At 40.7% G+C, this 13602-nt stretch overlaps 1 protein-coding gene across 2 annotated transcripts; it reads left to right on the plus strand.

The window, feature by feature from the left end:
* Positions 1-483: 483 nt before the first annotated feature.
* Positions 484-12180, plus strand: LOC135480568 (nuclear pore complex protein DDB_G0274915-like). 2 transcript variants are annotated; one of them, XM_064760434.1, is made up of 7 exons: positions 484-698; positions 3971-6305; positions 7068-7365; positions 7959-8050; positions 8567-8656; positions 9474-9689; positions 11113-12180. In XM_064760434.1, exons 2-7 carry the CDS (start codon positions 3993-3995, stop codon positions 11158-11160), a joined length of 3057 nt encoding a protein of 1018 aa, XP_064616504.1. In that variant the 5' UTR covers positions 484-698; positions 3971-3992; the 3' UTR covers positions 11161-12180. The 2 variants fall into 2 exon arrangements, with proteins under 2 accessions (XP_064616504.1, XP_064616503.1); XM_064760433.1 differs by lacking the exon at positions 484-698 and adding an exon at positions 2951-2998.
* Positions 12181-13602: the final 1422 nt, after the last annotated feature.

Consider the following 13602-nt stretch of genomic DNA (forward strand, 5'->3'; position numbering starts at 1 on the left):
AAATGTCTGCGTTGTATATATAGAACTAATACTGAAATGCTTGTTTCATGCCACCATTGACTAATTTCCCGAAAGTCAATAGACAAAGGAAGCATGCATTAAAAAAAAAAAATCTGAAATGCATTACGTGGTTCGAGCCGTTGTGTTCTTTTAATATCTTCTTGAATTCAGTTTTCAATAATACAAAAGAAAAAAAAGGAAGAAATCCATAACTTTGGTCATTTATAAAAAATATACCTAAAAGTACGAAGATGTTAAATACATTTATTTATACTTCCATGGCGAGACAAACAGTAAATGAAAGCTTCATCATCACATGTTAAGAATTTGAGAACGTGACTTGAAATTGTGGATATGCAAATCGTACGAATTTAAACTTCCCGCGTTATTGCCAACTCCAAAGGAGTTATCGCCCGTGATCAACTCTTCTGTGACGGGTTGCTTGGCAAAGGCTTGGCTTGCGACTGGAACTTTAATCAATTGTGCTGAAGATTGTGCGTTGAAAACGCTCCAAAGAGAAGCCATGGGGTTTCCCAGGACAAGCTGTGCATCCTATTTGATCAATGTTTAAATGAAAAATAGCTAAAAAACAGGTCGCTACTTTTTGTTTTTGCTACAAACGGCCGAAGAGCTGCTTGCGTGTCTGGGAGTGGGAGTATACATGTCAACAACAACATAGTCGATATTGAAATTTGAAGGTCAGTGTGGGTTAAAAATGGTCACACGTCTACCCTGATTGATTCAGCTTACCCGACTCTGTTAAAAAATCAGCGCATAACGTCAGTAATTCCAATGTTTGCACTGATGATACAAATGAATAATTTAAATTTACTTGGCGTAACACAACTATCATTAGGCCTATACATGTATTCTGGTTTGATACATGGACTGATAAGCCTAATAAATTAGACGTTTTATAGGAGGCGGCATCTTCAAGTTATGTCCATGGTAAACTTTTACATCAGTTTATGGTCACATTAAAACTGATCTCTGCTTGTTCATTCATTCACAGAGGTATATTCTACCGCCATGATTCATTCAAGGGGGATTGTTAACACAAGGTTGGTGCCCATGTTGGTGGCTGATTCACTTCTCAGGCGTTCATTATAAAAAGGAGATTCGATAATGAACTGACATCTCTCTACAATGTGATAACAACATAGACTTTTCACCTTCTCATTTAAGTCCAGCCTCTTTTTTCAGCTTAGACAAACAAGCTTCATGTACTGTTGGCCTGCTGTGGGACCGCCAAACAGTTTGAAATACAGATGAAACTTTATGGCATTCGTTTCAGCTTCTGTATTTTGAACTGTACTTTACTGTACTAAATTTGGAGATCCGATGGATAACGGGCGACCATCTTCTCCATACCAAGTATTAGCCTATTCCTAGCCATACAGAGAAGCTCTCTGGTGTTTGTTTCCTACTAGGTTATCAAATAAACAAAAATCTGAGTGTTGTAAGAGTGGTATGACCACCATTTATAGGCATGACTGTAAGATATTTAAATCGTCCTCTCAGTGCCTAGATTTAATTCCGACCATTTCTTCCTTTGGTGGGACTAAATATAGTTAGTGTATGGTCCATGAACTCAAAGGCGCGTACAGTAAACATTAAAGAAACAGTATTCACACATTGACTTCCATGGCTGGTAAACTAGGTACCCCCTTCCCTGAGAAGTAAGCTGTCAAAATGGAGAGTAATCTATAAATGGCACCTCTATCCAGATTTATGCAGAAAACAAAGGGGCATAATTGAAATCAATGGCAGATTTGAAAAATCAATGGAGGGACCATACATATTTCACCAGAAATACAATAATCTCCATTCTACTTGCAGCTGTAAAATAAAGACAAATAGCAGTAAGAATATAAGACCCCTACTAGAATAGATTGCCATCTTTGATTTTGGCATGCTCTAGTCCATATTTCTAAACAAAGGACCGGAGAAGACAAGACAAGGTAAGACAGCTCTTCTGATTGTCCAATTTCATTCTATTTCATATATGCTTATTGCTGTAAAAGACGTATTTAAAAGCATGTCACTTCAAATTCTGGATCTTTCTCCATGTATAAAGGCACCCAACTTTCAATTTGGGATTGTCCGAAAATGTCGTGTTCATTTTGACTTTTGACAATGTGTGGTAAGGATGTGTAATGGCTACCACCATGCATATGCCCATTGACTAAGCCTCCACTGCTTGATGCAGACCGTTGTGGTCTTAACACTCTGCTACCCATTTGGCTTCTCATCAGGTGAAAAGATAACAAATACTTTAAGCTTTAGTTGTTGTGGAAGAGAGGTGGAATTAGAATTATACAGCCAAAGCAATTTTGCTCTGACGTGCTTGATAGATCAGCTAATAATCTGGAATATTTACCATGCCATGGGACATGCCAAGGATAACATCATAGGGCTTTTGATTTTCTCCGTGTGAGCAAGTTTGCTTTATGCCTTGAATTGTGGTATCTTGGTTATGCAACATCACAGAAAAAAAAGGCTGGCTTTTTAACCATTTCATGGGATACATTATTTATGCATATTGCATACATTTGGTCCATTGTTGTCTTTTCTTTTCAGCTGACAGGAACTATTTGACAGGGATGTTTTTCACTTCATGAGCACTACTCGTGGAGTACCTTATTCTGACATTATTGTTGGTGCAGGTCTTTTGTTTATCAGCCGACTTTTTTAAAGGTTTTATGTGTCTTCTGATTTGTATTCATCTGGAATTGTAATAAAACTATGGAAATCATATTCATGTATCTTCAGATAAATATAATTATAAAATATAAATATAAATATAATATAAATATAAATAAATATATATTCAGATAAACAGACCTTCCCCTCAACCTTAAGAAAGGGAATAGGTGACATTAACAGTCTGAACTGAATGAATATGTTGATGGCACCCTGTCATTTTCCTGACATTTTCGTGTAGCAAGATGACAATCGCACTCTTAACCACATTGCCTTGCAAGTAATACATCCAGAGGTAAATAATTTTTTTTGAGCAGAATGGGTCGTGGGTGTTATTTTTTTGAATTGTTCTTAAACAACATGGTCATTCTAATTTTGAAAAATGAGAAGAAAGACAGAAAGGTCTAAAGTACCTTAAAAGCTCACTGTGCCATCAATGTTTCAAAATACATGTATGATCTGGTATAGCTCAATAGAATGACTGAACCAAATTTTATATGGCTCTCCTGCACTGTTGTCAGGTTCACCTCTTTTGTCTCCTAAAATTGTCGACATTTTTATGTATAACATACTTGAGATTATGATGGCTGATTGGCTATGACCCTGTCAATTATTATATGCCACTTATGGCGCATGGTTTCATAGCTCCACTCAAAATGTCTTCATATTGAAGACTTCTTCCATACGAAATAAGTACTTCGGGATTGAAGCCTGTGATTAACTGAAAACATATTATAATAGACATACAGCTTAGAGATTAAAACCAGGCCCTCGTCAATTTACCTCAGTAATCCATAGCCAATCTTTAGTCTAAAAGAATTTCCAGCAACAGTAGCTGAAACCTAAATCAGTCAGTGAATTTCACTGTTTTAAAATTTAAGTTGATTTCTAGCTTGAACTACTCTCACAAACACCCAACACCCTTGAAGTCACCTGTGCTACTGCTATATGTTGCTGATATGCTGAACTGGTTTCTCTCCTGTTTTTAATCCTGTTTCATGTTTGCAAAAGGTGTTTTTAAAGTTGTTAAATATAAATAATATTACCATGTATTTTTGTTCTAGTATTTGCCGTAGACATCAAATCATGGCCCTGTTTGATGACATTTAACCTATTTACCCTATTTAATAGCGAAAACATTCCTGCCAAACTTGGTAGGCCAGTTACAAAATGATGAAATGGACTAGGATCCAGCATTCAGTGTTTCATCTATGTCACCAGGAACAATAGCATTTTAATCCTAGCTATTACAACTGTTTTACTTCAGGTGAGGTCCACAGACCCAAAGCATGTCTGACACAAATGAGAATTCAAGTGATGGAACTGCAGCACCAAATGCTGGAATGACTTCTTCAGAGGACGGATCTACACCAGCAGTTCATGCTACAACACCATCAAATGCCAAAAATTCTCCAGGCGCCCATGGTACAGTGGCTCCACCTACTAGAAATCCTTCGGGTAACAATGCTGCATCAAATGCCGAAAATGCCTCAGCAGCTCAGGCTTCAACACCACAAAATGCCAAAAATCTTACCGCAGCCAATGGCTTAAGTGCATCAGTTAACAGGAAACCTTCCAGAACCTGTCCTAAAACAACAAATTCTAGAAATCACACAGGAGGAAAGCGAAATGGAACATCTTCTTTGACCACCACAAAACCCTCAGGTACAAATGCTACAGCAACAAGCACCAGAAGGGTTTCAGGATCCAACTTTTCCCCAGCTCACTCATCAACAACATCAACGACAAGTAATCAAAAACCATCAAGAGCTAGTGTAGCATCCAATGCTATAAGAAGAACAATGGGAGCAGCACCAGTGGCAGCATCAAGTTCTCGAAAACTGCCAGGGGGAAGTGATGCAGTTCTTAGAGATGAAAATGGTCAGGCATTAGGGGTTAAGAGGACAATCTCAGGAAGTGAAAAGCGTATTCCCATTGGAGCCCATGGGCTTGGGCGTGGAAGGGGTGTTACAAGTTCCCTAGGATCTCTTGGCACAGAAGGTGGAGCAGTGAGCACCGTAAGGCCTATAACTGTTAATCGAGGAGCCGAAGGTTACTTCCCTTCTGAAGAAATGTCACACTCTGGTTTGGGGAGAGGGATGTCTTCAAGCCAAGTGGCTCCCGTTGAGCAGCAGGCATCAGTGTTTGGTAGGCCCGGAGCTGGTCCTGTAGCAACTGCGCGACACAATGAAACTGTGTCACAAAGGGGTAATGCTGCTGATCGTACAAGGAGGCCTCCTGTTATCAATTCTACATCAAGTTTGAACTCGGCCGTGCCAGGTTCACTCAGTCGGGGAGTTGCTGGCAACTCGAACTCCACTGGCTATGACCGTTCACTTTTCGAGGAGGCTATTTCAACTCCAGATCAAGGATATGTGAGAGGTAATCAGGGGGAAGAAGTCTCTTCATCTCAACCTGCACGAAGTGTAAATGAAAGTAACCAGCAGGAAACTGTGGAGAGCAGCATGTCCCATGATGGAAATGATGGTGCTATCTTGAACAGGCTACCTGGCAGCAGCGTATTGCCAGTTCCAAGGCAGTCTCACACGATGTCTTTCTCCAGTAATGTGAGACCAAGACCTGGAAGTGCCACAGGCCGTTCCTCATCTATATCTCTGACAAGAAGAACTCCGTCGCCACTGATGCGTTCTCCAAGTGCAATTCCTCGCCCAATTTCTCGACGTCTGCAAAGGATGCAAAGATCTCAAATGGATGAGTGGCCATTACCAAACGCGTCCAGTTCATCTTCACTTCTGCCATCTTTGCGAGCGTCTGCTGGTTTGCCAGTTGGACAAAGGTCACTGTCCGGATCCCGACCGTCGTCTGCTTCATCAGATGCAGTTTCTTTTGGTTCCTCACAGTTCAGTGTTCAGTTGCCATCAGTGTTAACACCTATGCAAACTGAAACTTCAGCTTCAAGGAATCAACCACCATCTGGCAGATCGTCACCTTTGGAAACACGGCGTACAAGGATGGTCCCAGGGCCAATGTCCAGGGGGACAACACCTCCACATGTGCACTCAACCATGAGAACTCTACCTCCCCGTTCAACATCTGGACGTCGACTGTCTCAGCAACCACCTGTAGGACACCTAGCATCTCTTCAAACACCGCCGTCTGGATCACAACATCCTGATTCATCAGCTCGCAACGAAGGTGTACCTTCTGAAGGAACCGAAACAATCTGGCATCTGCTTTCAAGGCCACCATCAGCTCGACAATCGCAACAGCAACAGCCACTTTCCACCAGTGATGGGTTGATGCCTATGGACCTTCCTCATCCTACATCTCCAAGACCTTCCGCACCATCAGTGACCAGAATGTACAGTGGGCTGCCAGCTGCTCAGTCCTCTCTGGTGCAGGAAAGATCTGAAGAACAGTCTGTTGCAAACATGGCAACGATAACTCATTTGGAACCGCCACATCCACTGTCTGCCGAGGAAAGTTTACCTAACGGGTCATTTGTCAGACCGTCCCCAGACTTTCGATCAGTGCCATATCGGTCGATGTCATTGGCTGAGACAGCGATGCCTGCACGCCGTTTCCTTGATGACATGGAGCCGAGACAGTTTGATGCACAGCCCTTCAGTGCTGTTCTTCGGGTAGGCTCTAGGGCTAGTAATGCCCAACTTATGCAAAATATTGGGGAATGGTATGTGGCTCTTGTTTCAGTCTTGGTTTTGGACAGGGAATTTCTGCTGTGTCGTTGATCATGGGCCATGCCAACAATAAGAAAACTTTCATTGAAAACTTCTTGTCTTCCAGTAATATGACTTGCGAATCTGTATATCACTGATGAAAAACTTCATTAACTTTGTAAAAGTTGGTGGTTTATGCTGGGCTCTGCTACTGTATAAACTTAAGTTTTCAAAATTTGTTGACAAAAAACAAATAACAAATAGATTTGAATTGGCAAATATATCTGGACTGCAAGGACAACTTGTCCAATGAAATGGGTTCTCTACATTTGAATGTTTTCTATTGTCATAAAATTCTCTCATTCAACAATAAGCAAGAACAAAGTTCTTTTTAATTACAGGAAGTGTAGGAAAACGATAAAATATAAAAAAAAAAAAAAAATACCACGCTTTTGTTTGTTTAAGGGGTAGAAAGTTTCTATATACTTGTACATGTACTACCAAATCTTAGCCAGGTAGCTACCTAAACAGATACATTTAGTTCTAGTAGCAGTAATTTGCTATATCACCCTTTGCACTCGAACAGATGGATAGATGGATGTGTCGATGCCTAAGCCAATAATACATACAAGTTTATTAACACTAATGTGAAATGTGAATAGTGAAAGAAATGTACTCAAGTTTAAATGGGAAAGTTTAAAAACATCTCCTTTTTGTTTTCTTTAGCTCCATGTTGTAAGGAGAGATGCCAATGACAACGTTGCTGCAGAAGGGGATACCAATGCTGAGGAAAGTGAGGGGGCCATGGGTGGTGAAACAGGGGTGCCCACATCTGGGGTCCCACAGGGGGCCACAGGTGGCGCAACTGCTGGGGTCATAGGTGGTGCAACAAGGGGACCCACTGCAGGGGCCACAGGGGGGACCACATCTGGGGCAACAGAAGGTGCTACAGCTCCACTACCCCGCTCACCCGATCCACTGCAACGTCTTATCTTTTTTTCCAACATTGTGCAGTCGACATTAGGTAAGTCTCAAGGCAACCTATTTTGCATACAGATTTTCTGTTCAAAAAGAGGCCTTCGTGGCATAGTGGTTAGTTTGCTAGCGCAGCAGCATAATGATCCAAGAGCCTCGCACCAATGCTGTCTCTGCGAGTTCAAGTACAGCTTCTTCTCCAGTCATATACGGATGGTTGTGAGTTCCCCCTGGGGCTGTGCTTAGTTTCCTTCCACCCTATTGTAAGCTGAAATACTCGTGACGACAGCATACATCTCCAAATAGATAAAACACTTTAAAATGGTTTGTAATCATCTCTTCAAAACACAATACTCATTTATCACCCATGACCAAAATAGACGTAGCGCCATCTGGATGTCATCTAAGGGAAGATAACTCACTGCTGTAACCCACTGCTCAGTGATGTAGTCCATTGAGTTATACTACTGTTATCCCTCTATAGACAACATCCAGATGGCACTATGAGTGCTGATCTTCATCAGGGGCCATAACTGAGTATTGATTACGACTGGCATTATTTTAAAAATTTATTTCATAAATGGACAGAATGGAATCGTAAGACACCAATAATCTATTGTTTTTTTGTTTTTTTTTCTTTAGCTGCTCAGGCAAGCATGGAAGAAGTCAATTCAGGAGGTGCCACATCAAGACGAGAAGGCTCCCAGGAAAGAAGCCCCATTCAACGTTTAGTGGTGAGTGTAGTTACTGATGTGCGCGTTTGAGGTTAGGATGGCATTTGAACAGAGTTACATCCCTTTGTTTCTTGGCATGGTGGGATCAATTTTAACATGGGGTGGTATATAGATAAGAATACATACAGCTAATTTCAGGATTACATTTGTCAAAGTAGGCCTGGCCCAACTGTGTGGCTAAATCATTTTGCACTTAAAAAACGTTTTTTGAAAGGGGCTTAACCAGCTGAAGTGCAAATTCAGCGCTTAGCTGAATGTGGGAACCTGTTGTGGTTATAAAGAGTTGCCTCCATTTTAGCAGTGTTTAACCATTGTTCCTCTCTTTGTGTAAAAAAAGAGTTTGATTTACATTAAGTATTTTGCCCGGTGAAGTATGGTAGTGTTCTAACAGCAGCAATTCTGTCATATTTCCCTGCTGTTTCTGTTCTTGGCACCTTGATAATAAAGCAGCCAATAGCAGATGACACTTATGTAGACTAGCATGTACTTGAGCCTGTTGTCTGTTGTTTTTGACAGAACCATCAGATGTTCCAGCTACTACTCCTGATAGAGGACAGTCTACAGCTGGAAACATTGCATCATGCTGTGGATTTAGATGACTATGAGGTAATGTGGCATGTAGTAACTGACATCTTCACCAGTAATGCTGTAGATGTAAGTTTTGCTAAGGACTCTTCGCTGAGGCGATACCAGCCTGCATCATTTACATGTACCAAAGATATTCCAATCACGCTGAACTGGTTCAGAAGTTTCTTTAGTTTGTCAATTTTTTACCACAGGCTGTTGGTTTATTCAGTACTGTAATTCTTCAACCTGTTTGCATGTTTGCAGGGTGTTTCTTCAAGCATATTCTGAAGGCATTATTGTGTGTAGACTGAGAAAATTACACTTTTTATTCAGCCCTGAAATTGGCCAATCCAGAAAGTTTTAATGTCAACTGAAAAGTGTGCATAAATTGCATTGAAAATAGCTCTTTCATGTGTGAAAAGGTTGAGGAATGAGGGTAACTATCTCCACCCATTACATTGACAATCATTTGTCTATTGGTTGATCAGTCAAATTTTTGACACCCTGCGGGTATCTTATGACATGGATAGGGCCTCTGTGGCCAAGGCACAGCGCAATGACTCAGGAGCCTCTCACCAATGCGGTCGCTGTGGCTTCCTCTCCAGGTATTGATGAGAAGGTCTAACAGCAACCTGTGGATGGTCGTGGGTTTTCCCCGTGCTCTGCCCGGTTTCCTCCCACCATGATGCCGACTGCTCTTGTATAAATTAATTGTCATGGGACACATACATGCATACAAATGTGTGCTTGTTCCTGCACCATACAGTAAAACTGAAATTAATTTTGATGATATTATTATTTATAAGATGTAGTGACTCCAGTGAAATGAACAAATATTTTGATGTTTTTTTCTCAGTCCCTGTGGAATTTGTCCGAGCAACTGGGTGAGGTGAAAAAGAGAGGCATTAGCGAGGAAGAAATAGCAGAAATCCCGACACGCGAGTTTCGGGGTTTGTGTGATGAGAAGGAAGAGTGTCGTATATGTCTGACAACATACGAGACACCTGACTGGCTAAGGACTCTCACCTGTAAACACGAATTCCACATGGCCTGCATCGACAAATGGCTACTGGTAAGCCCCTCTCTTCCTTCAGTTAACTTCAGAATGCTGAAAGCTGGGGCTTGTTTCACGAAAAAGCATGTACGGTAAATGACCGAAAATTTAGCCTGCAAAAGTCCATTTTTAAAGACAAATAAATGCCATAAAATATGATATTTTGTACATTTTCCAGTAGTGTATCATTGTACATTACAACCAACCCTCAGAATGCCTTTGGAAGATCATTAAAACTCTGCTGAGACAGACAAAATGTGTAACCTAATCATGGGTGAAAGTTGAGGGCTTTTACAGTAGTGTTATGTGGAAGTAATCATGGCAACCAATACTGTAGGTATTATGTTGGCGTGGTAGCCACATGCATGTATCTCTCAGGTACACTTTGTCAAACAGAGTCACAGGTCTGTAAGTGGGAATCCAGCGCTCTGGTTCTTCTCATGACTCCTCTAAGGCAAACCTACCAGAATCTTTTTGGCTTGCCGTAAAAAAAAAAGTTTCATCCAAACTTACATCAATTTTTGTAACCAAAGAATATACATTTTTTCACATCGTTAAAGTTATCAACACAGAAACTTGTAAATCTTTTCAGTGTTTAATGTGTGTATTAAAATCTTCCCTTGGAACAATATTATAGTACAAGATTTGTGTTCATTTATATAATTAGTGAGTGAGTGTGTGCTTGGGGTTTAATTTAATTTTATCAATTTATCAGTCATATGACGACGAAGGAATCCTTAGAGTGCATGTAATGTGCCTCCAGGATTGACTCTGGATCTACCGCTCCCGAAGCGGATGCTCTACCAGCTGTGCTATCGGGGCCGGTTTTATATAATTAGTGTTCTATGCCATGCTCAAGAATTTTTTGACTGCTTCAGTGGATTAATGGTTAGAGTGCCAAAAGTCTGTCAAAGTCGGGAGTCCTCGGGACGAAGCCCGGGTCAGGCGATACCAAAGACTGGTTCTTGCTGCTGCCTCACTTGGTGCTCAGCACTGAGAGGTTAGAGCATGGAAACTGGACTGGTTGGCCTACTGTGAGAGGTGTGCGGTTTCATGTCTGGTGTCTTTGGCATGATGCTTCAGTGATGGCAGCACTTTGGCGGCATGGACTTGCCCTGCCATAAGAAGACACAATATATCTATACTCACTTAATGCCTCCTGGTGATGGTATGACTGAGAAATTGTTAAGTACGACTTCAAGCCCCAAGCATGCATACAGACATACAAGAATATTGAACGGAAGGCATATAGTGGGAGGAAACCTGCTAGACTTGAACTATATTCTGCTGATTTCTGATTTTGATTATCATTAAAAGAAAATGATGAAAATTAAGGCCTGGAAAGCATAGGAAAAAATCGTTAACTCTCTAAAAATTGAACTGTCATGTCATGTTGAACTTGGTAATTATTCAAGCTTTTTTTTTTGTTTTCTGTTTTCAGGTAAATGCCACATGTCCCATTTGTAGACATTCTTTAGCCAAAGCATGATGACCAGACTTCGTTGGCTTGGAAAATGGATACAAGTTTTTGGTGATTAATATAAATGTGCTGTAAATGAATGGATGGGGATCCATCTGTTACAGTGATGAGGAAATGTGCAAGCTGATACATGTATGGTGAGAAAGTTTGCTCATTTCAAAGTGTGCTGATACATGAATGCTGTAATTGTAAAAGTGTGTTCATACATATATGCTGTAATTGTAAAAGTGTGCTCAGCACAAAGTGTGCCGATACAAGTATGCTGTAATAATGAAAGTGTGCTCATCACAAAATGTGCCACCTAATTACTCCTCATCGTCATAGGACTGAAAAATTGTTAAATACAACATTAAACCCTAAGCATACATACATGTACATCAGAAAGTGTGCCCATACAAGTATGCAGTAATAGAGAAAGTTTGCTCGCCAGGAAGTGTGCTGATAATGCTGTAATGCATTTATTTGAGGAAGTGTGTTGATACATGTATGTTGAAATACAGCATGTATGCCAATGAGGAAGTGTGCTACATGTATCCACTGTAATATTCATGTAGTGAATGTACTCAAGAGAAAGTGTGCTGTAATATACATGTACATGTAGCAAATGTCCTTGTGGAAAAAGAGTGTTGATATTCTGTAAATAATGAATAGTAAGTGTCATAATATAGAACACTCAAGAAGAGAACTTTGTTTGCCTTCAGTTTTATACATTAGATTATTAATAACACCTTCACGTGAACTGTTAAAATCTTATGGTGACACCATGTTTGTATCAACATTCACACAGTCTTTCACACAAAACTGTGATAATAATTTGTTGTAATTAGTACCATGTGGATGTCCATATTAAACATTGATGTCTTATATTGATATTGCATGCTTTGCATTAAAGCATTTATAGCTTTATTCGGTGTCACAGTGATGGCCTGTAGTATTTTGCTCAATTTGGCAGTGTCATTTTGTTGCAAACACGATGGTGTCAGGTAACACCAAATTTGCAATTACAGTATTGTACAAGTAGCTGTGATATGTTCAGACAGTATTCCAAAAATTTTGGATTAGAATTGTCATATTTGTAATCAAAACTCTCAGTGTTTTGCTTTAATTTGTGATGAACAGAAAATGTGATACTTTCATGTAACGATGATTTGAGCAGATATTATGAGTGGACTTGTAGGTGTGCTTTATTTGTGGATGGAAAATGACTCCTTATCATACAGCATACTGGTTTCCTTTGACACTAAAAAAAGGTGAAACCTATGAAAATAAAAGTGGAAGAATATTCAGTGCAAAACGGTTTATATGCTGTAAAGATGAAGATATACCAATAATGCAATGAACTGTTCGGTGAAACAGAGAACTGATTTGTCCCATGGTCTAGGTTGTATTGTGATGCCATGAACTGTTTGGTGAAACAGAGAACTGATTTGGCCCATGGTCTATGTTGTGGTGTGATGCCATGAACTGTTCAGTGAAAGAGAGAACTGATTTGGCCCATGGTCTATGTTGTGGTGTGATGCCATGAACTGTTTGGTGAAAGAGAGAACTGATTTGGCCCATGGTCTAGGTTGTGATGTGATGCCATGAACTGTGTGGTGAGAGAGAGAACTGATTTGGCCCATGGTCTAGGTTGTGGTGTGATGTCATGAACTGTGTGGTGAAAGAGAGAACTGATTTGGCCCATGGTCTAGGTTGTGTGATGCCATGAACTGTTTGGTGAAACAGAGAACTGATTTGGCCCATGGTCCACGTTGTGGTGTGATGCCATGAACTGATGGTCATCAACTGAGACCAAACATGGTCTAGGTTTTGGTGTGATGCCGTGAACTGTTTGGTGAAGCAGAGAACTGATTTGGCCCATGGTCTAGGTTGTGGTGTGATGCCATGAACTGTGGTGGAGCAGAGAACTGATCTGGCCCATGGTCTAGGTTGTGTAGTGATGCCATGAACTGTTTGGTGAAAGAGAGAACTGATTTGGCCCATGGTCTATGTTGTGGTGTGATGGCATGAACTGTGTGGTGAAAGAGAGAACTGATTTGGCCCATGGTCTAGGTTGTGGTGTGATGCCATGAACTGTTCGATGAAACAGAGAACTGATTTGGCCCATGGTCTATGTTGTGGTGTGATGCCATGAACTGTTTGGTGAAAGAGAGAACTGATTTGGCCCATGGTCTAGGTTGTGATGTGATGCCATGAACTGTGTGGTGAAAGAGAGAACTGATTTGGCCCATGGTCTATGTTGTGGTGTGATGCCATGAACTGTTTGGTGAAAGAGAGAACTGATTTGGCCCATGGTCTAGGTTGTAATGTGATGCCATGAACTGTGTGGTGAAACAGAGAACTGATTTGGCCCATGGTCTAGGTTGTGGTGTGATGCCATGAACTGTTTGGTGAAAGAGAGAACTGATTTGGCCCATGGTCTAGGTTGTGATGTGATGCCATGAACTGTGT

The sequence above is a fragment of the Liolophura sinensis genome, chromosome 13 (assembly GCF_032854445.1).
Source record: "Liolophura sinensis isolate JHLJ2023 chromosome 13, CUHK_Ljap_v2, whole genome shotgun sequence".
NCBI lineage: Eukaryota > Metazoa > Mollusca > Polyplacophora > Chitonida > Chitonidae > Liolophura > Liolophura sinensis.

Coding starts and splice junctions, on each gene's coding strand:
- LOC135480568 (XM_064760434.1), top strand. CDS start 3,993: ATGTCTGACACAAATGAGAATTCAAGTGATGGAACTGCAGCACCAAAT. Junction 8,051..8,566: donor GCCCCATTCAACGTTTAGTG/GTGAGTGTAGTT, acceptor TGTTTTTGACAG/AACCATCAGATGTTCCAGCT. Junction 9,690..11,112: donor GCATCGACAAATGGCTACTG/GTAAGCCCCTCT, acceptor TTCTGTTTTCAG/GTAAATGCCACATGTCCCAT.